This window comes from Condylostylus longicornis, unplaced genomic scaffold (genome assembly GCF_029603195.1).
Source record: "Condylostylus longicornis isolate FDR11 unplaced genomic scaffold, ASM2960319v2 ptg000030l, whole genome shotgun sequence".
NCBI lineage: Eukaryota > Metazoa > Arthropoda > Insecta > Diptera > Dolichopodidae > Condylostylus > Condylostylus longicornis.
The window spans coordinates 7,232,296-7,258,618 of NW_026577999.1; the positions used below are offsets into that span (position 1 = coordinate 7,232,296).

The 26,323-nt window shown below is 23.7% G+C and overlaps 1 protein-coding gene across 2 annotated transcripts in view; it reads right to left on the reverse strand.

The window, feature by feature from the left end:
- LOC129607867 (protein neuralized) overlaps nucleotides 1–26,323 on the reverse strand; it is a 60,021-nt gene that overhangs the window by 26,641 nt on the left and 7,057 nt on the right. Inside the window, exon 1 of one of the 2 annotated variants that reach the window (XM_055519097.1) lies at nucleotides 15,719–15,828. The exons of the other annotated variant lie outside the window; for it this stretch is intronic. Within the exon in view, the coding sequence (XP_055375072.1) occupies nucleotides 15,719–15,791 (73 nt within the window). The 5' untranslated portion in view covers nucleotides 15,792–15,828. Of the gene's footprint in view, nucleotides 1–15,718; nucleotides 15,829–26,323 lie in introns of those variants that run through there. 2 annotated transcript variants of the gene reach the window in all.

Consider the following 26,323-nt stretch of genomic DNA (forward strand, 5'->3'; position numbering starts at 1 on the left):
AAAAAAAAAGGAAAAATTAAAATTTGAAGAAAAATATTTTTTAGTTTTAATCAAAAGAAAATCTTTATTCGTTTCTTTTTTTTTTGTATTAAAAATTTATTTACGCGACGAAGACCTTCTCGTACGAAAGCCAATACTAAACTGAAGATTTACGGATGACTTCACCAAAAAAATTAAATTGAATGGAATCACCCAAGTTTGAAAATTCGTTCAGAAAAATAATAATAAAAAAATAACAGAAATATACCAACAACAACAACAGCAACAACATAATATACTCAAATACCACAAATACAAAAAAGAAAACACAAAAACAAAAAGAAGACTAAACAGAGTGGAACATAAACATTTTATGTACCTACATAAAACTTCAGTAATATCATGAATATTATTATTATATAGTATATACAAATATGTGTATGTACATATTATGAGTACGAGTTATATTTTTAGTATGTTATCAAAGGTAAATTTTAAAAGTATATATAAAATACATATTGCAGATACATCTGTCTCTCATACATTATGTATTTGTTCTATATATATGTATACATATGTATAATAATAATGATAATAAAAGCAAGAACATAATAATTATGTATGAATAAGAATAAATAAATGCAGGAGTATAGAAGTAAAGCATGGTATATTGCTGGGAGTAAGTAATACAATTATGTTGGAGTAAGAATTTAATTTTTAGATACATACATATTTATATGTACATACTATAGTGAAAAATATTATAGCAATACAAATAGATATGAGCCGTACCGTGAGGATTTATTTAAAGCAAAAAAGAAAGAAGAAGACACAATTTGTAAGACTTCTATCATAACTCATATATATACTCGTATACATATTACTATACATATATTCTCTTAACACTAACACATATGAAATATATAATGTATGTGTATTAGTACGTCTACTTTCAATAGAAATACATACATATACAAAAAAAAAAAATTCTCTATGGCATTTTTAATATACAATAATTATATAATAAGAAATATACAAATATTGCGAAGGAATATTATATTTTGAATGCATCTTTAAATTAAAGATTTTATTTTTATAGTAAGCAATACATACAATTATTAATGTATTTAAATGTATATATATATAGTTATTATTAGTTTATTGTTCTAATTTTTCTTTTTTCTCTTCAAAAAATTTGCATCTTTCCTCTTTAATTTTACATCCTATACATAATGTTGATATACACATATTTACATAATATGTAGGTAAAGATTTACGTAAAAATTGTAATATTAAATGCACAAAATTATAGGTTACAAATATTATAGGAAGGCACTCTTAATAATTTATATGTATATACTACTCGTATATACATGTTACAATATGGCATATATAAGTATTTATATGGGATTTCGATGTTGATAGATGAATATAAAATTTCTTCATCTGTGACGAAATAACAAAATGAGGAGAACAACAATACAAAAAAAAAATAAAACATCGAACAATATAGAATCGATGATATAAGTATGAAAGTATGAGTTTTTAAAGGTGTAATGTGCCGGACAAAATCATAGTATAGGACATTAATCATAAATTTATTGATTTGATGACCACTTGATTGTCAAAAATGATTGTTATTAGTTGGTCCCTAAGAGAATCCTTCAAGATTATACTGAACGTATACGTCAATCATATGTACCTAAGATTACACTTGAATGCGTTCATAGATTCATCCTCTTATTTTGTTTTCGGCTCAACAATGCTCACACTTATTTCTATGTACGCCTTTAATCCATCAGTGTAAAGTAGTAGAAAAAGTAGAATTTTTGTTAACTTTTCATTTTACTAGCTCAGGGGTATTAACTATGTAATTAGATTTTCGCGAAATTATTTCGAAAAACACCGTCATCCTAATAAAATATTTTAAGCACGTCTTCATTTGATAGAAATATCTTGACTGAATTCACATTAATCTATATGTTTATTGAATCAATTACGAAAATTGTGTAAATTATTATTAATATCACAAGCTAAGTTTAGAGGACCATCACAGCAATAGGATGCAGCGAAGTCATCAGCAAAGGCTGTTGAATCACCTCTAAATTCTTGCTTAAAAAATGTGAATTTATATAAATTAAGAAGTGAGCTTTGAGAAACGCTCAAATTATTATTTTTATAGTCAATGCAGCATTTTGCAATGCTAATGCATTGTGCTTCGCCACTTAAATAGGATATGAACTAATCAAACATGAAGCCAATTGTAAAAGAAAAAATTAATCTACCATACCAAATGCTTTAGTAACATCAACGAAATTACCGGCACAATATTTTTTATTAGCCAAACCTTTGATAATGTTCGAGAAAAATAGCAGAAGCGCATCGTGGATTGAGATACCATTTCTGAAGCCGAATTGTTTATCACTGAAAATATTTAACTTATTCAAATAATTTGAGATCCTTAACAGTCCTAATTTCAAAAATTTTTGAAATGGTGGACAGCAATGTACGACCGGTTAAAACCCTTTTTTTAAATGGGTATTGTTCGTCTACATGTATCGTTTCTTCTTCGGCATAATGGTTTCATGAAATTTTCGTATTCTTTTTTTTGTGTAAAGGGTGACGTTCAGATTAAGTTTGAAACCCTCATAATCATGATGTTATTATCAGACCTCGTTCGACGATATATCAACTCCTGACTCCTCTACCGTTGATGGTGTGTAAAATTTTCTTCTTTAATATCCTTTTCCTTTACTTCGCACTCAGAGTAAATATAGACACACAATCGATTCCATCTATATCTTCTCACAAAATATTCTATATTTTCTAAAAAAAATTTTTTTGGTAAAAATTTTGTAAAAAAATATTTGGTATCTTTGTATTATGTGTAGGAAGATAATGGTAAAAATTACTTCATATAATATTTAAATTAACAGTATTCATTATGAATGAATTTAAAAATTTTATTGTTTGTGTGTTGGGTTTATTTTTTTTATTGCCGATGGGGTCTTTTTTAAAGTTATTTTTCCTCCTCTATATTTTTTTCCTCATATTATTTTATATAAGCTAAATAAAATTAAAAATTCATTATGTGTAAAAATACAGTGGTAGTTTTATTATCGTAAAGTTTACACAAGAAAAAAATTTTTTTTTAAGTAGGCGGTAAGAAATCTGTTATATGATTAAAAAGTTAATCAATTCTAATGTGGGACTGTTACTAATCTATATTATTATCATTATACGACAAAAATAAATTAAAGTTTATATAGAAAGAAAAAAAAGAGCTTTTAGTTGGTGTATTTAGTTTGGAGACAAAAAAAAGATAGTAATAAAGTTGGTATATAATGTAGCGCATTTTTTTATTATAACAGTTTTTTTTTATTCCAGTTATTATCACTAGTTTAGTGTGGGTTTAGTATTATAGTTTTCCAGTTATATGACTTTATTTTTCTTGGGGGGCCATCAAATTTGCTTATTAATTTCATTCTAATTGACGATGTTATTGTATAAATTATTTAGAGGTCTGGTAATTTTTGTTTTTCGTTTAATTACTGGTGTAACTACGACAAAATTCATTAAATTTAATTATGTACATATATCTCAAAGCTGTGATAGGTTTATAAAGCTTTCTATTTTAAAGTATGTCAATTGACAACAATTAAAATTATATAGTTATTTGCTTGATAGTTACTTTAAACTTTGATCTTTTTTCAACTGTTTTAGTTCTTAGTTACATCAAATTATTGCGAACAGCTTTTCTTATACGAAAATGGAATAGAGAAATGTCTTTAACCTCAGCCTAAAACGGACGTGGATAGTCAAACTGACACTCAAATCCCTATATGAATGTCACTTTTGCGTATAATCCAAAGAACATTCACCATATTATAAAAAACCTTGTTCTAAGAAATTTCTATTTGTTTAATTTGTTTTGTTTGGCACAATCTCATAGCTTTCTACAATAAGTTTATGTAGGCTGTATTATTTGGTGATATATCAAAACTTTTCGTATATTGCCGATTTATACCAAAGGCCTAGAATAGGCCTACCTAAGGTCTCTAATTACTTATTTCTTCTTGACACCTTTTTTCTCTTTAAGTTTGACACCAAAAGTCATTCGTATGTTGTGTAGTGCAAGTATGTTTTAATTGACACCGTTGAAAACTTAATTTGTGATGGGTCAACAAAAATTTTCAAATAAACTCTTTCAATTTATTAAAATGTATTGTTAATCTTTAATTTTTACGAGATATATTCTTTAAATTTACCTCAATTTCAATTCGTTATATATTCTTTTCTAACATTGTCACTTACATTGTCATCTAAACAACATACATAGATATGCATAGTAACATCAAATAAATAAATATATTTCGGAATCCTTTAATCCATTTTCAAGTTAACTAACAAAATTTTTTTATATAATCATAGTATGTGTGTATATTCGTTCATATTTTCTTGGTATATATGTATGTTTGTTATGAGCAAATTTTTATTATTTAAAAAAAGTACATAAAACAAATGTTTTATTAAAATTTCTATTTATTATTTGTTCATATTTAAAAAAACAACAAAAAAAACCTTCAGCCACCCTCACAATTTGCTAAAAATGTCACATTTAATTTAGTTTTTTTTTTTGCAGGAAAAAAGAAAATTTTGTTTATTAACATAATAAACACCCTCACTTTCATATCATACTACATATTTGAAAAGTTATTCAAAAAAAATAAATATAAGCGTGCTTACATAATAACAAATTTTTTTTTTCTTTAAATCCCTTTCATAAAATTTTTTAAATAGAATGGCATATAAATGTGCGAATGACAACTCTTTGTAATTTTTTGGGTAAATAATTATTCTAACAAATTCACTATAATAGCATTGCATACGACGACCTTGTCATTATAATAATCTGTCACATTCATATATAGAATTGTGTCCAACAACCCCTTTTTCTTTTTCTCTTCTTTAAGAACTACTAACTTTTTCATTTAGTTAACAATTAAATAGAGAAAACATGAAAAAAATAAGAATCATGAAATGGGGTGGAAGACATTTTTATAGTTTTTTTTTTTAGAAATCATATTTCTTTTTAAATGTGTATTGCCTACACATACACATGTATGTATATAAAATTTGTTTAGTAAATCTTAAAAGTGCCATTAAATTCGTAGAGAAAATGATACGCAAGGTACGGTATTTCACAAGGGATTTTACATTATTTACAAGTTTACATGTTTTTGTACATATATGTATATAGAAATGAAATTAAAAGGATTTTATTTAAAAAAATATTTTAATAATAAAAAAAAAAATGTTTAACTTTTAAATTGGATTTTCTATTTTTACGAAATTTTTTAATCTGATTTATATATACATATACATTTTGACACCATTTTCGAAAAGTGCAAAAAAATAGATGAACGAAAATAAATAGAGGGGGACATAAATTGAGCTCAATACCAAAATTTGTTATGCGTATACAAATTTATGAAGATCTATGAATAATTGTTTGGGAATTTTTCCATTTTGTTACCCAAAAAGAATTGAATTCTCACTAAAAATATTAATTTTGCAAAATATTACAAATCTGTTCTCAAAAATTCTTTTTATTTAAGAGAATTGATGTTATATTCTGACGATATAAGGTCGCTAACAAAATGACTTGTTTATATTCAATATTTTGCTTGATTTTAGAAGCTATACAGTACAGCTGTGACTACACAGTATGTCACATTTAATGGAAAGTATACCAAACATTTCAGTGCCGGATTACTTTCAACAACTTTATTTTAACTCCATATGGAAATGAAATTATTCAAGAATCTCTAAAATTGAAAATAAAAATACTTTTAATTGTGCATTTCCCGAAAAATTTACTTTCTTAGATTTTAAAAAAAAAACAAACCTTCATATTATGTTAGTCCTTTAACCCAAAAAAAAAAAAAATAAAAAATTGCCATAAAAATATAAAAAAAATTAAAATAGAAAATCCTGGTTATCGTTTTCGAACTTTTATATACAATGCATAACATTTTATTTTGTATAAGACATCATGCTATTTTAAGTATATTGAAAAAGACACCATACTGAAAATTCATTTTATAAGATACTGAAAATGCATCACTTATATAAAATGCATCAAATATAAATACACAAGCATAATATATATATGTATGTAAAAATGTATGTATATAATGGAAATATTAAATTGAGAATCCTTTAAAAAAATTACACATACATACATCTGTATGTACAATTTTTTTTTTTTTTGGTTTTAATATTTTTGAAAGTGTATTTGAGTTGACTTAGGATTTCAAGGGAACATAATTATGTACATATACAGATATTACATATATACATATAGATATGTATGAAGAAAGTTAAAGAATATTGTAAATATATATATAAATAATTATGGCAGATGTTCCACTATCTTACAACAGATATTGTTATACAGATGACAAACCATGTATCCTTAAGGGGATAATATTTTCCTTTTTCTTTAATTTTTAGCACGCTTATCCAAAAAAATTATTTTTTTTTTCTTGTATTTGTATTAGTTAAATAGATAAGTATTAAATTACTTTTCGTGTTTGTAATTATGTATATATGCATGTATAGGAGCCTATGTGCCTTTAATATACAAATATTTACTTCTAAATTTATAAGAAATTTTATTCTTTAATACTTTTGCTATGGTTCTTCCGTGCTATATTTGAAATGCAATGATTACATAACGGGAATATGAGATTTAAGTGGCATTTTGTGTATTATTGTACTGTTATAGGAAATTGTCATTTTAATAGGGAACGTATAAAATAATTAAAATTTGAAGAAAAGAAAGGAAGGAAACTCTAAATTTTAAAATGTTAACAAAAAAGAAATAACAATTTCTTTGGTTGGCTTTGTTTTGTAAATTCAAATTTCAAATGTTTATAATTTGAAATCTTATTTTTTTTTTCTCATTATCATTTGGATTTTATAGAGAATTTGGAATATTTATTTGTTGAGGAATTTTTTGTTTTTTTTTTGGAATTTAAGAAAATTCTTTTAAGGACATTTAATTTTTATGTAAACAATCATAATTGTGTTTTTGTTTAAATTTTCAACAAAAGAATGAATAAAGAAAATAAGCATTGTGGGAATGTAATTAAAAATTTTTTCATTTCTGTATTTTATAAGGAAAACCATAGTAATGTAAATCCATAAATTGAAAATCGAATTAAAATGATTTTGTGCAGATACTAGCAGGATCTATGTGTATGTAAGTAAAATACTGAGTTAATATGATTTATACATGCCTCTAAGAATCTTACAATCGAAATTAAATAGCATTTACATATAAAATATACAGTTATGGATTATATTGTATGAAGAACATTTTGTAATAATCGGTTACATATATCGGGGGCTTATGGGCAAAACCATCTATCCGATATGCTTCGGATTTTTTACCAAATTATTTCAAAATTTTGAAATATGAGACGCACGTTTTCTCCATAAGTCCTTGATATATTTAAAATGTGCGTATAGTTAGGTAATTGATCACAAATTAAATACGAGCTTATAATATGTGGACTTTTAGAACATAGACTTCTTGCTATTTACTATTAAAGCATTTTGCTGTTATTTATATTATAAATGAATTCTCTCATTATTAAGGGTTTAAATTTTAAATTTACATACATATATACACAGTTCTCAAGCATAAAATGTAGCTATTTTCCGGAAATACTGAATTATGTAATTATTTTGTTAAAATAAAGAAAATTTTTGATGGTAATTTAAAATGAAAAAAGAAAAAAATAATTTCTAAAAATAAAAAACTTTGTGCTTTTCAAGATGTTTTTCTTCTTCAACCCTAAAATAATATTTTTACATTTTTAGTTTAAAATAAAATTTAAATAGTGAAAGATTTATTTAAAACAAAAGTGTACAATTACTTGAATTTCTATTTTTTTTAAGGATTTGTAAAAGAAATCAGTGGAACATAGTCGAAATTCAATAGCAATCAATAATTTATGTAAGAAACTATATGTGTCCTAAACCTAAGTCCATGATCTAAATTTCTTGTCAATTGAAAATTTTGCTAGATGCTAGAAATTAATAATACTAGGCGCCTACATTATTGGAGCATACAAAAATAATAATCGAATGTAAAGAATTTATTTAAGTAGAATATTTTTTATGATTCTTGAATTAAAGTTCCTCAGCTGTGTATCTAAATTGTTTAATTTATAGGTCAACATTATATTCTATTTAAATAAGAAAAAGTCAATAACAAACATAGTTTATACACACTATAAAATTCTGTAAAAAAAAATTCTAATCTTCAATTGAATAGAAAAATTTTCAATTTGTAAATATTTTGAAACATGAATAAAAATCAAATAACAACCAATACAACAACAATAAAACAAAGCTATTGATAAAAAAAAAGGAACTCCAATAAAACCAATCAATCAAAAATAATTCAAAAGTATTGAAGCTTATAAAATTTTCACTCTTATTTTGCTTTAGTCTGCAAAAAAAAAAAAAAAATGCTATAAAAAGTAACAAAAAGTATTCCGAGTACAAAGAACCTCTCTCGTTTTTCAATTCATTCTAATGTTAAAGGGTAATCTGTGAAACGTAAAAAGGTTCAACAACATTATATTGTTACGATAAGTACATGTGAGTTACGTATAAGTTACCTTTATACAGAAGAAAAGCAAAAAAACAACAGCAAAAAGTATAAATTCAAACCTTCTGAACTGAAAGGGATTCTTTCATTACAAAAAAAAAAAAAGAAAAAACTTATGCTTTTTTTTGCTCTGTGTTCATTTGTTTGCATGCTTTTTAATATTTATTGTTATTTGAGATAGAATTAAAGCGAGCAAGTATATATAAGTACATATTTACATACATACATAAATACAGGCATATACAAATCCAAAATTTACAGATAACTTTCAGATATTGTTAAATGAGTGAATATGTGAATTCAGTCTGCGTTCAATTTGTCTGTTCTTCTTTTTCCTTTTTTTTTAAGGAAGCAGCTGTCGGTGTATATCACAAAAATTTTAATATAAAATAACATCAGGATCAGTTGAATAGCATCACAAACTCAATAAATAATTTATATACAGTATGAAGAAAAATTTTGGCGTAAAATGAGCCTATATTGTGTCCTATATATTCCGCTTTAAAAACTTTATATAGTTTAAAAAGGAGTTTAAAGTACTTGGGACGAAAAACATGTATAAAGTTAGTTAGGAGAATTCTAGAATACTTTAGTAATTAAATTGATCACAAGCTGTTTTGGGTTAACATCGAAGATGCTCAAATGAATTGGGATGCCGGAAACAAGAATGAGTAAATGTCGAAAATTTATGTTTTAAGCTCTGAAACTTTTTTTTTTGGAATATTTATGGACATCGTTTCTGTGAGGATTAAGATTCTAAAAAAGATTCTAAGACGCTTCCCGAAAACGTTTCAAAGATCTTAATAAATTTTATCTTTAAACTTATTTTGTAAACCGATCTTGCAAAGCTGCGGAACACAAAAAAGCCCTGAAGAGACATCCTTTCGAAAAAGTCAAATAGGTAAATAATGATTTCTAATATTAATTTTCGAACCGACTACATTTTACGAAAAAAATTTTTCCATCTGTACATCTTTGCCCAATTTTACTCCTTTCGATTTCTTCCGCTTATAGCATCGTTATTCCAGAAAAAGTTCGAACCATGTATAGGTAAAACAAAGAAATAAAAATAAGCAAATCGTAATATCGTAGTATTATCGTATAATGTTACGATATTACAATTTTAAGTTGTAATATCTTAGCATTATCGTATAATGCTACGACAATACAACTATCCTGTAATATCCTCAAAAATTCAATAAAATAATTGCATATGCGATCTCATCGGAAACTATGTATAATAAAATTTAATATGTTATAATAATATAAATTTTCGCCACGCGCCAGTTTGTTTAAATAGTGATCAGATCAATATAAGAAAATCAAAAAAAAAAAAAATTAGTCGATTTTTTTCTGTTTTTTTTGCCTTTTTTATTCCCCTATATTTTTGTATGTTCAAAAAATTTTTATGCGTACTTGCGCTTATGTATTTTTTAATTTTACTTTTTCTTGTAATTTTGTAGGTACTTTTAGGTATCCAACCAAAATGACGACTATTTATAGTGGTATAGCAGATGTACGATCTTTAATTTTTCCTTGACAAAACTGTTTTACAACAATAAAAATTACGATTTTTTTGTTTTGCTCTTTTTTTTTTTTGCTTTCTTTGTTGTTGGTTTATTAAGACTTTGGAAGTCGGGGACGGCATCGAAATTTTGTGTTTTTTTTTTTTGTTCAACAAGAAAAACTGCACAGAAGAAAATTTTTTGGGGTAAAAAAAATATGTAAGTAAGTACATAGGTACACACAATATGTGTTTTGTATTGTTCCCTCAATGTTATTTTTAAATGTTTGATCAAAATTGTAAAAATTTTAATGCATGCATATGTTAACCGACCAAAAAAAAAAAAAAAATTGTATTAATGTAATCTTGTTGTTTTTATACATAGAACTACATGAGTATGTATGTATATGGATAGGTGTATGCTATTTTTTCGGCTATGTCAATATTGTTGTTGTTTTATTCTCATTGTTTGTATATATATGTACATAGTAATGTTGATTAAGTTTTTGAGTTGATTGTGCTCCTTCAATTTTGCTTTCTTTCTTATTCATTCTTTTTAATTTTAGTTTGTTTGCATAGTTACAAATACACACCTATTTACATACATATGTACAGAAGTATATAAAAATTTAATAAAGAAAAGGGAAGTTGAAATTGGATTGGAGTAGCCGGTTGTCGCGATCTTATTATGTATACATACTCTACATATTGTCATAAATATTATTCAAAAGATATTAAATATGTGATAAATTATAAAATTAAATCAGCTGCATTTAAAATTATTTATTTTTATTATTTTTTCTTTTAGTTTTTGTATTTTGAATTGCGTTTTATATTATTTTTCTTAAGATCTGATAATAAATTTTAGAGAATTATAAATAAGTTTATATTATAAGATGCATAATGATAACATATAATAAAAAAAGGGGGCAAAAGAAGTGAGACGGAATAGAACGGAACTAATATATGAACAAAAAAGGAAACTTTAATTTTTAATGTGAATTTTATTATTAGGCCCGAAAAAATTAACAACCCAAAAATTATTAATACCCCATTTGGTTTTTTATTGATGCTTTCTTACAATATACCTACCTATGTACATATGTATACATAGTTTCTCGGATATTATATTATTGAACTTTATAGAGAAGATACTCGTATTAAAGGTATTTTTAAAACAATACTAACAGATTTTTGTAAAAAAAAAAATTCTAATCAACATTTTTTTTTCTTCCATAATTTCAAGAACATAAAATTTTTGGTAACAGTTGTAAATTAGCAATATTTAAAAGCAATAAAAAGAAAAAAAAAAGGTAATTTCTTAATTTATAACACATACAAGATTCGAATGGAAACTGAGAAATTCATAATGAATCATTTGGAATTTTTATCTACACATATTACAATATGGGCATGATTGGGACAGGAAATGAAACTAATAATTTTTTTTTTCAGAAATTTAAATTAGATTTTTTATCAGATAGACGCACATATCGAATATTTACGTGATTATTAATAGATGTGCCTCTATAGTATATACTTTATAAATTAAAATATGTTAATAATTTATAATATAAAAGATAAAATATCTTAACTATTTGAGATATTTAAAGGTTAAAAGGTACTTATATGGGTATGGAAATTGAATTTGAAATATTGATCATTATATGCATACCTTTAAGATCTAAAAAATATGATAAGGAGAACTCAAACTAATTACAACTTCTTTTTTTACATAATGCCTAAACACATTCGATAATTCAGTTTGAATCTAAATTTTAATGTATTCAAGAATTTCAAGCTGTTCCCTTTGTATATATATAGAAGACATTGTAGCACATTCTAATTCATCGTTGCAAAAAAATATTCAGTTTTGAAACTCAATTTTAAATATAGAAGATCTAGAAAATTTGGCGTATGTTCAAAAAAATCTATTTTCTAATTGAATCTTGTGTTTAAATTCAAAAGCTGTCTTTTAGCGGTAGAAAATATTTTAAATTCCAAAATTAAGCATAATTTTAATTTAATTTTTATAATGTTATTTTATTTATATAGTTATATTAGCATTATCAAAAATAATATTGAAAATCGAGAAACAACATTATGAAATCTAACTTTCAGTCTAGATTTGTGTATAGAAATTTCAATAAAATTTTATATAATAGTTATTTGAATTATAATTTGGCAATGTTATGCCTAATTTTAAATTGTAACTAAATTTGGATTAAATTTTAAATATTTTTATACCAAAAATGTCTCTGAAACCTTGTAATTTATGATTTTTTTTTTTCGAGAAAGACCTTAATACCAAAATTAGTACCTATAGTTTACAAAAAATATTGTTATTTTAACGTATACGAGTATGCCAACATGTTTATATGTAATAATAAATCCCACGCTTCCCGGTAAATATACAATATTTTTTACTTTGTCTTCAAATTTAAAGTGGAAAGTAAAAAAAAAAAAAAAAAATTTTCAAATAAAATTCATTAACGCGTTTATTGACATTTCTCACATAAGGCTTTAAAATTAAATTTTATTTTATTTTTGTTTTTCTCAAAAAAAACTTTTTTCTTTTTGAAATATCATTCAAAAATGAACGCTCAAAAACTTTATTAGTTAGTATAACAATAGTTTAACTCATGTTATACACATGAGCTCGTATTTTATTATATTTTCTAAATTTTTAATTATTTCTTTTTCTCTCTCGTATATACATATGTACATAAATATATTGTTGCGTCTTTGTAATAAAATTCCATATGATTTTAACGCCTGTACTAAAATAGAAAATAATAAAAGATCATATTATGTATAAAACAAGGCGACCCAGAGAAAAGATGACCCAACCAAAATAATAACATACAGCAAACAAAAAAAAATAAAAAATACAAATCATACCAAAACCATAAAAATTATAGGCGCTCTTTTTATCATCAGCATCGCCTTTAGATCGAAAAATATTTTAAAACTAGTTATAAAAATATGGTGTCTTTCTAATAAAACAAGAGAAGAAGGAGGATAAGAAACGAAAACCATAAATATTATAAAGATACCAAAAACTAGAAAAATAAATACATAAATACTCACATACATATTTGGAAAATGATATCATTCCAAGCATATATCAGAAAAATTATAGCACTACACTTACTTGGTATAAGCATTATCAGGCCAAACAAAAAAAAAAAACTAGGTAAAATACCTATGAACAAACTATTTGTATTTATGTATGTAAGGTGTGTTGCGTACATAGTAAATACCTTAGTATATAAAACAATTATTTATTAGGAAGAACACATTATAAAAACTGGCATACATTTGCACATGTGATCCCACAGTTACCTTGTTCAAGAAAAAAGAGGAATCCTTTGTAATTATACTTTTGTTTTTCTTTTACCTTTTTTAGAAAATTTATGATTATTTTCCAATCCATATACATATAAATAAAATCAATTGAGATTTCTTTGTTTCAATTTAAATTTAATTACGTTTTTGTTTTGAATTTTAAAAGTTTTATGAAAGGAGATGAAGTTCAAAAATTCTTTATTTAGAGTTCAAAACATTTAAGTACCTACATGATTAACTGAGATCGAACCAAAAAAAATTTTAACTTGCTGAAGAAATTGATGCTATTTTTAAAATTAAGTGAATGGAGAATGTGTAAACCAGGTATGTAAAACCTTTTATAGTACTGTACATAGAGCAATTTAAAAATTGGAAATTGTACGGCTCAGAGTACTTCGAGATACAATTTCTATTTGGCAGATAGGGAAAATGTTTTGAAAATGTGAACCTTATAGTTTGGTATTTCATTATTTTTATTTTTTTAATTAAAATATTTTATTCATTTTTAGAAAGGAGTGTTTTTCTAGCAAAATCGCAGTTTTATTCCTAGAAGATTTCAGTATACGTATTTTATAATTGAAATTCGTTTTACAGCAAATTTCCATATGGTCATTGAACCACGCCTAATGTATTAAATTGTTACATAAAATACCTCCACGTCGGATGTGTAACCTACGGGCCGTCGTAGGTTACATATGACTGATATAAATGCTAAAATATATGTGATCCATATGAAAATAATTTTGATCCTTATTTCCATTGAAATAAGGGAAACTAACGAAATATTATATTTTATTTATTTTTGTATTAAGAAGTATATGCATGAGAATTTTTCATAATTAAAATATTTCACAAAGTACAACAACAATATACCGAAAAAGGTTAGTAGATAAAAATAAATACATATATGTACGTTTTGTATATAAATATATTTACCTAAAATAGAAGTAGGTTAAATTTTAAATCAATATGCAAGAAATTGCAATAAATGCTTACTATATTTTATATTCTACGAATATTAAGGGACAAATTCGGATAGACTGTATGTATATGTATTGCAATATACGTAAAATAGAGTATACAAACATTATCTCACATTCCTCCCGCAGAGAAATTTTTCTACAAAATTTAGCTTTATCTATTGGTGAAGATTTTATGAAAAGAATTCTTTTTTAAAAAATCTTAAGTAAAAAACAAATTCTCACGACCAAACTCAAATATTAAAATTTTCTGTACGTCAGTAATTAAACCATATGTATATATATACATATGAAATTTCATAACTTGATCATAGCGAACGAAGATATTTTTTAAGAAACTTATGCCAAACATTCAATTTTGGACAACTTTTTTGAACTCTTATCTTGTGTCCATTTGCCACAAATAACATGGATATAATGACGGCCTCCAAAAGCTTCGTTTAGTCTTGGCTGAAGCGTTTTAGTCTTTCAGGTAACATCGCAGGAAATAATAGAAAGATATTATAAATTACATATATAACCTTGAGTATCTTTTAGAAATAACATCTCGTCCATCCAGATAATATTATTCATAATTTCAAAACAGGAAATAATTCAAGATCTGTATTCAGAATAGAACGAGTTTTAGCGATACTTTTGAAGTAACAAGATGCCATCAGTTTATAAATCACACCAAATGTATAGTTTTCCGAATGTATAGTTTTAACACCTTTTGAGTGTTAGTTTCTCTTCGTACTATGGGCTAGTTTTCTTATTAAGAAATCGTTAAGGCAAGTATTTGTCTTTCTATTATAATGAGTTACCAAAATTTTTTCTTATTAACTAAAGAGATTAAATAAAGAGATCTTTTAAAAATTTAGGAGATCTCTTATTATATTATATTTCCATTATTTCAACATGATTATTTGATAAAACACTAGAATTATTTACGTATGTAGGCACTGTTGAAAAATTTTGTCAATAATTTCTTCTCAAATGCACGGTTCATTTGAGATTGTTTCGATTTTCAAAAATTAATATTAAAATATTATTGGTGTAGGTTAGGAACAACAAATTAATATACAAAATAAAAGAATAGAAAATAATTTGTATAATTTAATATAAGACTTTCAAATTTTTTTTATACTAGTCGACAAAAAAAAAATTCAATGTAATTTAAAATTTTAATAAAGCAAAATGTAAGAAATAAAAATCAAAGAATAACTATAAATTGTAACTTACATTTACGCTTTGAAGATTTCCTTTTATGTGGTTTTTTTAAAACCACAAAAGTTTCCGTGATTGTAGAACTCATTGTTCTTATTTTTATTTTTATTTTTGTTTATTTCTTTTATTTTCTTTCTTTTTTCTTTTATTTAGTGTTTGTTTATTTAGACTTCTTTTTAGTTTAAATTAAGCAAATTAATCTTTGAAAAATAAAAAACAGTTTAAAAAGTAAATAAATAGGCTCTTTTTTTTACTTAATATACTTGAGTTTGTAAGTTTGTATGCATACGCAAAATATAAGGGCACAAATACAAGTAAAAAAACACAGTACTTATATAACGTAAACAAAGTTAATTCTCAAAGATTGTTATTTTTGTTTTTGTAAATTTTATGTTTTTACTAGCATCAGTATGTATAAGTTTTCAGTTAAAAAAGAACGCAGGGAAAACGTTTCTTTTTTTTTTCTTTAAATTTTTCTTTTTTACAATTTTTTGTCGTTCCGTTCCACTGATTAAAAATTATTTTCTCTTGTATATTATTGTTATTATTAAATTGTTTTATTAAATTGGAATTCAACTTGTGGAAATGGAAAACTAAAAAATGCAAAATAACTTAACTATAACTACCTTTTCGAATAAGAAACCTTTAAAAAAACATTGTACTTTTTCTTCTACTGTTTACGTTTCTTTTAATTTTTTTTTTTACTATTATTGTAATAATTATAATATTTTTCTGTTTACTACCATTTTACAAATACAATATAACCAAGTAAATTAATATTATTAAAAAAAAAAAATTTACACCTGAGAAAGCACTTCCCTTCTTTTCTTGTATTAAAATTAAAACAAAAAAAAAAAACTTTTCTTTTTGAATACAAAATTTTATTCGATAATAACGTGTGTGTGTGTGTATAACGTGAAGAAAATAATAGTTAAATTAATAAAATTACAATAATAACTAGAGTATATTATTATTATTATTATGATTTCAAATATAAATTTAAATAAAAGAATTAAATTTTCTTAAAAACAAAAAAATAAATTTAATTTTTAATTTAAACGACAAGTTTTATGTACACATTTTACACAATAATATTTATGAACTGTAAAGATATTCTTTTCTTAACTACCTTTTAACCAATAAATAATTTTTGTGTACTGAATTTTGAGTTAGGTTGGTCCAAATATAAAGAAATAAAGAAATTCTTGAAGAAAATTATATGAACTTTGAAAATGATGAAAAGATGAATGAAAAGTGATAGAAATTGTTCATTTTAATTAATATTGTGAATGATTGGCTTAAAATGTGGAATTTGAATTTATTAAAGCTATAATACTTTCATTTAGAGATTAATTATAGAATTTGAAAAGATTTTCAGAAATGTTTCAATAAATATTGTTATTTATTTTAGAAATACTTGTGCTCCGAAATTCTTTGTGATGGAATTTTAATTAAATTAAAATTATCATAAATTTAGGAAGTTATTATTACAATATACCGAATCTTATTGAAGTGTGAATTCGTTTCTTATCGATTCATTTTTCGCCGAAGCAGGTTCACTTGCCAATTTTGCGGAATATTTTCTGCCTTGTTAACCTTATTAATAACATAGAGAATCTTAATAATAATATTAACCATAAGTTTGAGAAGAAATATGTTCGAACTCTAAATTATCTTCTAAAAGATTTAAAAAAATAATTAAGTAATTTTATATTTAACCATACTTTATCAAGCACATTTCAGTAGAAACAATTATATTTAATATTTAATAATAAAACACAAAAAATTTTCATTATAAACCGATTTTTTTTTTCTAAAATTAATATGAAAACTCTAAAATTACAAGTCCTACATATGCGTACATATTACAGTATAGCACATAAAATTAACCGTATACATAAAAGTACTTGAAATTTTTGAATACAAATAATTACGTCATCATAAAATTGAATTCCATTAGGGGAAGAAACAACTTTTTCTACTTTGTATTTATTGAAAATTTTTTTTTTGGCAGCTGCAATATTTTATGTAAGTATTAGCTGTAAAATGTTTTAATACACTGAATATTTAAATTTTAATTTTTATAACAAAACACTAGCTAATTCAAAGAAAATAATCAATAGAACTAGACAAATAAAACAATTAACTATATTGACATTTTTATAATTTTACACTTTGACACAATTAATTTTATCAGTTTAATTAAAAAAATTTTAATTGTTTTGACTGTAATTTTAAAATTGATTAATTGTAAATAATTAAAAATTCTGATATCATTATAAAAATTTTAAGTTTTTAAGAGAGCAATCAAAAAAATTATGTTATCTTATTTTTAATTACTTGCGATAAAAAAAATTAATTAAAAGTGCGAAAATTATTGTACTCTTTATTCTCTCGGTTAACTATGAAATGAAGTTTACCTTTATTATTTTTAGCAAAAAAATTTTAATTTGAACAATCGAATCCGGACCTAATGTTTTTTTTTTTTTTTTGCTAATTTTGATTAATTGTATATGTGTATTTGTGATGAATAAAACATGAAACAAGTTAGGGTAGCTAACTTTTTTTATGAGTTTGTCACTATAAGAATTATAATATTCACATATATGTATAAAAACGTGCACAGCTACTCACATATTTTGTTTAAAGGATATAAGCTCAGAAAAATACATGAAATTTCATGTTAACGTTTGTAATCCATATTTGAAAGAGTGATACGAAAATAAAAAATAATATATATACATATAAAGATATACAAAATATAAAATTTGGCAAATATCCAACCCTTTAGCTTTTTATAATTCTTAATATTTTTGCGTAAAAAAATGTTTTTTTAAATAATTGCTCGACGATAATTATTTTTGTATGAGAAAAATTGAAGAATCTACGATATCGAATATTCAAGAATCTACTATATCGAATATTTTCAAATCATAATAAAATTAAAGTTAGTAAATTCTAATTACATAATTTAATATGACTTAAATAAAGCTAATTAAATATAAGTTTACTGGGTTCTGAAGTTTCTAATACGAACTTTTTGGTTCAAATAACCGAAACATTAATCAATAAAATTTTTTTATACTAAATAATATTTCTTTATTTATTTTATATTTGATAAAATGACATTTGACAGCTTCATTTTTGACAGCTATAGATGCCAGCAATTAATCGTAAAATAATCGTTTATTTTTTTCCCATTTTCATTAAAAGTAACTTATGTTCTCTTATAAAATCAACTTGTAAGTTATATTTACGGTCAGTGCCTGTGCCATAATTTCATAATTATTTTTAATAAATCAGTATTAAAGAAAATACTTGTATACTATTAGGTTTGAATTAAACCATCCACAAACATGTTAATATTATGTGAATATAGTAGGTAAAATGGCCTTGAAATAAAAAACGACATACATACATTAATAAACAAATTATTGACGGTTTAAAAATTGAACCCCTTTTTGACGATTTCGCGCAATTAAAATTCAGGTTGATGATAATAATCATTTAAAAAAATACTTACATATACACATTAAAATATTTTACCTTGTTTTGTATTTTCTTGTTAATTTTATAGTTAACTTTTCTACCTACATATAAAAATCACATCCCTACTCAAAAAAAATTTTTAATTCGAACACTTTTTCATAAGATTTTTATTATTTTTCTTTTTCATATACAAGTTTTATTCATTTTGGACCGATCTAATTTTAAAATTCACACATAATGAAGAGAGAAAAAATCACTGATCTGTTAAAAGCAGTCTACTAAACTTCCGGCTTATATTGAAGCCGCCACCGAATTTTTCGTTCAGCTTGTTGATTTCCTTTTTTTTTTTTTTGTAGAGTAAATTCTTGTTTGTAATTTTGTTCATTCATTGTTTATGAAATTTTTTTTAATGCATATTTTCTTTTCACGTTTAAAAAAACATTGTCTCTGTTTTTGGCATAAAAGATTTTGCGCTCATTTCACACACTTCTGTTGAGTAATTGTGAATGAAACAATTTAAATAATTTATTAAATTAAAAAAGCAAAACAATTTTTTTTTTGTTATTAATAATTGTTTTAAATTATTTTAATAATTTTAAAATTGGAAACCAAATACTATATTAGAATTTGCTTTTTGAAATATTAAAACCGCGTCTTGTTTTGAATTCTTCTATTACAGAACTAAGAGAGAATTTTTTAGCTGTGATTTTGTTTTTAAATTTATTTGAGTTCATATAAACAAAAATAATAGAAATATGTATAAAAAGACAACTATATGTACATATATACATATATAATGGTAAAAATATAAAAAACAACTAGGCATAAAAAACAAAACTAGGTGCGCGAGTGAGCTCCTTTGTTTCCCTCTTGAAGCATACAATTTTTTTATTGTTAATTTTTCTTATTCTCATTTAATAGTATCAAGTTCTTTTTGTTTTATTTTACAAAGATTTTACATGCATATCTCTACACAAACACATTTATATACGAAACTAAAGGTACCTACATTATTATATCTAAAATGATATACAATGTGCATGAATTTGTATACCATACATGTGTGTAAACATAATAACCCAAAAAAATTACAAGATGACTCATTTAACATTTATCTATCTCTGGGATTAAAACTAAGAAATACAAGTAAAATCTTAAGGTTGTAGGTATTTGCGTCTCAAATATCTGAAGTGAAAGAAAATTTCGAGTTTGATAATGGACAGAGATTTGTTTAGAAAAATATTCATAGATTATATTAATAATGTATACCTATATAAGTTCTTAATAACGGTAAATTAAATTGATTTCGAGCCTTTTTTTTAAGAATTTTGAAATTTTTTTTTTTTAATTTTTCAAGGCAATTTTGAATTAAAAATACATTTTACTTTACATAATTCGCAAAATTTTTATTCGAATATGTAAATACAATCTTAGATCATAAATACCAAAAATTTCGGCAGCCTGTAAAGTATTAATTTACGAAATAATACTATCTATTGCGACACTGATCATATAAATTTATATATATTTTTCCGAAATTTAGGAATAACGAGATTATAACACGAAAATGTCAACCTAATCGTTTCGCTTTAAACCTAATTAAATAACGATTCTAAAATTACGAAATTCAATTTTTATTTTTGTAAATCTCTAAAAACATTATGTACTTACAGGATTAAATATGTATTAATGATAATTAATGTTATGTTTATAATATTCGTTCAGGCCAATTATAATATTTGCTCTGATTACATATATATTGTGTTAAGAACATTGAATTCTTGGTATGCGGTAAGAAGAAAAGCATGAAAATAAACTCTCAAATTGAACATTAGTTCAGTCACCATGTGTATTAAAGTATCAGACTACCAGCTACTAACAGTTTTAATTACGTTTTTCGTCTTAACAATAAATACTTGGTATCTATACATTTTATAGGTATATACATTTATATTATATATGCATGTGTTCACATCTGGGTTTATATTATTATGAAAATCCGATTGCTTTATAATACATCTGTTAGAATTATCAATAATAAACTAATAATATTTTCCCGATTACAACAAAATTAATATTTAATAAAATATTTTTTATTGAAACAATTATACCGATAAACTGGTTAACTAAAGTAAAAACCGGTTTTTTTAAGAACTATTAATTGTTATATAGAAAACCTATTATGTATATTTTATAAATTCAAGATTTCTACAACATAATATTATAATAATTTTTAAAATTATAGCTTATGCCAGAGTACAATATTTATGTTCGTCCTTAAATTACTAACTTTATAACTAGCTCTAACAGTACATATGCTATGAGAATATTTTAGAAGAAGTCGTAAACTTATGCATTATATAGTTCAATCAGTTTTACAGTGATAGACAGAGGAAAATAATGTAAAATTTGCAAATTAGCGAAATTTTAATACTATTTAAATAGTAAAGCTTCCTTTTTTTCCATTTTTTACAATAAAATAAATTTAATTGAATTTACATGCGAGGCCCGATAATTTCTACTAATATTTTAAAAATAATATACTTTTACTTTACTAAAATTAAACACCTTATATGTATATGATTAGAAACATGTAAATCTGCCTCTGTATAATATTATAAAAATTTTCTATACAAAATTGAAAAGCTTAAATAACAAAACAAAATAAAATCTTTTCAATATTACTACACGTTCTATCAAATTATAATATCAACATTTTGTGTAATAAAGTACACAAGAAACTCCCTCCCTAGAATTTTGCTTACAGGTATTATTAACACACATAACTATATAAGTTAAAGAATAGAAAACTACCACCATAACGCAACTATCATTGTTCTCCATTTAATATACATATATTACAATTCAAATATTCGGACCATGAAGACAAAAAAAATTAAAATAAAATATTGAAGTATAAGGAATTGTTATTCCCTATTTTACGAGTATTACATACATTTTTTTTTTTATTTCGTAAGGTTTAATAACACCAACAGCAAATTTTGTATATATATACAAATGTACATACATATATAAGAGTTGTAAGTAAGGCCTACAAGTCGAAAGAATAACAATAATAAAATGTAAAAATAAAATTAAATTATCCCCCCACCTTATAAAGCCTATATAGAACATATTAAATATCCAGCTGATTATCATTGTTTCATCGTATTTCCAAATAGGTTTCTCTTCTATATCTTTTTCCCATAGCTTTTCGCTTTTTTTATTGTTGTATTTTAAATTTCTGTAAGAAATTCATTCAAGTGTTCACAAACAGTTCAAAACCGTACATATATTCTACTTATATATATATATATATATATATTTACATCTGTATATATATATATATATATATAATATAGATATATATATATAGATATATATATATCTGGCATATATATATGTACATATATATAGATATATATATAGATATATATATATCTGGCATATATATATGTACATATATATATATATATATATATATATATATATATATATATATATATATATATATATATTTATATACATATATATAATATATATGTATAAATTTACATTTTACGCTACAAGTCAGTCACTCACTTACTATACACCCAATATTACATGTAGCGGTCCGTACATACATACATATATAAAATGAGAATTTGGTTTTTCTTTCTTTTCTTCATTTTTCAATTTAAATTTATAAAAATGAAAAAGAAAAAACCCTCTTAAAAAAGAGGTTACGTTGTAAAGTAACAGTATTATAAAGGTAAACCATATGATACGACGAAAAAATCTAGATATTCCTTACAACGCAGGCACCTATTGTATATGAATGTACATATGTATGTAATATGTATGTAGGCCTGTGGTTTGTTGAAATATAATTGACTAATTTTTTTCTTAGTATCATTTATTTCTCATATATGTAAAAACAGTACAGTAGAACCTTTGAATTGAATTATAAATTTTAAAATTTTTAGCTTAAAATACACTGTGTACAAAAATTGCAATGATATTTTATATTTATTGTCATACTTATGTTGAATAATCATGAAGAAGAACAGACAAAATGTTATAAATTCAAATATATTCTGTATATTTTAGTTTACCAACACCAAAATGGTCCTACCACTCCCCAAAGTTCTTTGTTAATAAGGTTATATTGAAACACTTTTAACCAAACGAAATCAGTACAGGCTTAAGATTTTTTACGGCTTTAAGATTATTTAGAACTTCTTCGGGTTTTAAGACTAAAAATCTTATAACTTCTTTATAATATTGCAAGGGATACATCTATTACAGTTTTGTCTTTAATTTCCCACAATTATAGACTCTACTGTAAGTCATGTAAGGTTAAAATTGATTACAACGATATTCAAATCTTTTAGATGAGTAAACTATCGACCATATAATATTGTAGGAAGAAAAAGCGGAAAACTCTACAAGCGAAGACAACTAAAATCATAAATAAATTTACCTATTTCATATACAATATTTCTCTTGTTGATGATTCGACCCTACAATAACGGTGGGTTACATGAATATTGAAATATTTACAAAAAAAAAATAATATTAAGAAGAAAAAACCATAATACATAATTGTTGAAAACTTACATATTAAATTGGTTTTCGTTATATCACGATGGGAAGATTATTTGTGGGTATTAACCATCATGTTTTTCATATTATCAATGATTACTATTTGTTATTTGATATATACTATGCATAGAGAAAAGAAAATAGGAAAACTTAAATAAAAGATAATTTTTTTTTTTTATTTTTCAAGAAAATTTGAATTTTATACTTGATATATACGAGTAATACCTATAAATATTAAATGTTATACTATTCCATACGTAAATATCTTGTATTCCACATTGGTGGTACATAATGTTGGTATAACTATATAACAATTAATTTGAATTCATTTGTATAATCATAATGAGGTGATAACACAAAAACTATATAGGTACCTTTAAACATAATTTCAGTATAATCCAATTACATACATAAATGAGACACTAATTATTCTTTTTTCAGAAAAAAAATGTAAAATAGAAATTGAAATTTAATACGCATACATAAACATTATATTATATTTCTTATTTAATAAAATGAGAACCCTTATAAGAAAACATAATTTCAAAAAAAAAAAAAAAACTTTCACAAATCCATGGTCTACATCTTTTCTTATATAATATATAGTTTAAATTTCAACTTTACCAAAGCGCAATATTGTAAAATAATATTTCAAAAAATATACTTGTTACCACATAAATTACATCGACACTAAAAAGAACAGAATTCAAAATTTTCCGCAATTTGAAAATTATATCAAATATTGTAGACTTTACACAAAATTACAATAAAAACCTAAGTTACAAAATTTATTTTAATGTAAAAGTGGTAAAGTAAAGCAAATGTGTCGCAGAGCTCATATAACAGTAACCTGATTAACAAATATTATATAATATATAGAAAATAGTATACAAAATGTATATCAATTTATATCAATAATATACCACAATATTGTTTCCAAGATTGAATCAAAGTGAATCGAATCTAAATTTTCTTCTTAAGATTTTAAGATTTCTTTATAAATTTTAATATACTTTTGAGTTATTGAGTAAGAAGATTAATTTGAACCAATTAAGATATATATAGGTTTTATTTTTGTATAACAAATAGTCAATCGTGGTGCTTATATGTGTGGTGTAAGTGTGTATAGATAAACTTAATTTACGTTATAGAATCCTAAAATTTATCTTCATATTAAAAGTATAAGCGGTAACAAAATGTTAAATTTTAATTAAACATAAATTTATGTCAAATAGATCTTGATACTCGTAGAAAGTGGTCATTTTTAAGGACCACTTAATCTAGAATTATTCATTATTAGGAAAATAGTTATGTAGTTTTTAATAAAATTAAATATTGAGGAAAATATTTTATATATAATGTACTCGTAGAAAGAAGGATATGTAAAACGAGGCATGAAATTCTCCTTAAATACGCCGAATTTATATTTGAAACAAATTACTATATTGCACATATACAGCTCTTAATAATTTTTAAACATTTGTAATTTTTAAACTTTTAATAGTTTTTGAACAATTGGAGTAAAAAAAAATTATTTATGACATATAAATTTTAATTATTTTTCTAATAATGTAATTAAATTAAAAAAAAAATATTGAAATGGAGAAATTAAAAATTTAAAAGAAATCAATTTGAATTACACTTTATTACAAAAGTGATATGAGTAAGTGATCACAACTATGCATAATTTGTAATATAGAATACGTCATCTATATAATTCACTATCCTTTACAAAAGAAAGAGAAACTTCAAAAATTTCTTAATAATACTGCGTAATAATTCCTACAAGATTTACAGGAACGGCAAATTGCTTTTACTAACGTTAGCCTTATTATATATTATATATTATTATCTAAATTTAATCAGTTCACTCATTGCTATCAATAAATATTAAGTTTATTTACTAACCCATTAAGGGGCCAAGTTTTTTTTTTTTTTTGTATAGTATTTATATAGGAATATTGTAATTTTTCGAAAATAATTCGATATGTTGAACAAAATCAATAGCTCTATTAAAAAATTTTTTTGTTATTTTAAAGCCCATATTGGGATCAAAATCCCTAAAGGGTTAATATTGAAGATAAATAAGTTAAATTTTGGTTTGAAATTAATAAACATAGAGCAATTAGTCAAAACATTCATCTTCATATGGATATAAGAATGACATCCTTTTTGACCACTAATTTACTACTTTTTCTTTTGAATATATTTTTCACCATCCATTTAAATCTATTTTTCTCTCTTTTTAAATTAAGACAATAAATCGTTCTTTATTTAAAAAAATTGTTTTTTTCTCAATTATTTTTAATTTTCCTTGTTTACAAATTTACATTCATTTAAACACTTTTACTTCTTTTATATTATAGTCATTTATTGTTTTTTTTTTTGTACATCGTATTTTAATTTTAAAATATAAAACTCAACATATTTCAATTATACTCTATACTCCTTTTGTATATTGCTTATCCTTTTATAAATAAATTAATGTCATACCATATATCATAAATATAAAAATATCCTATACACATTATAATTAAATATAATGCC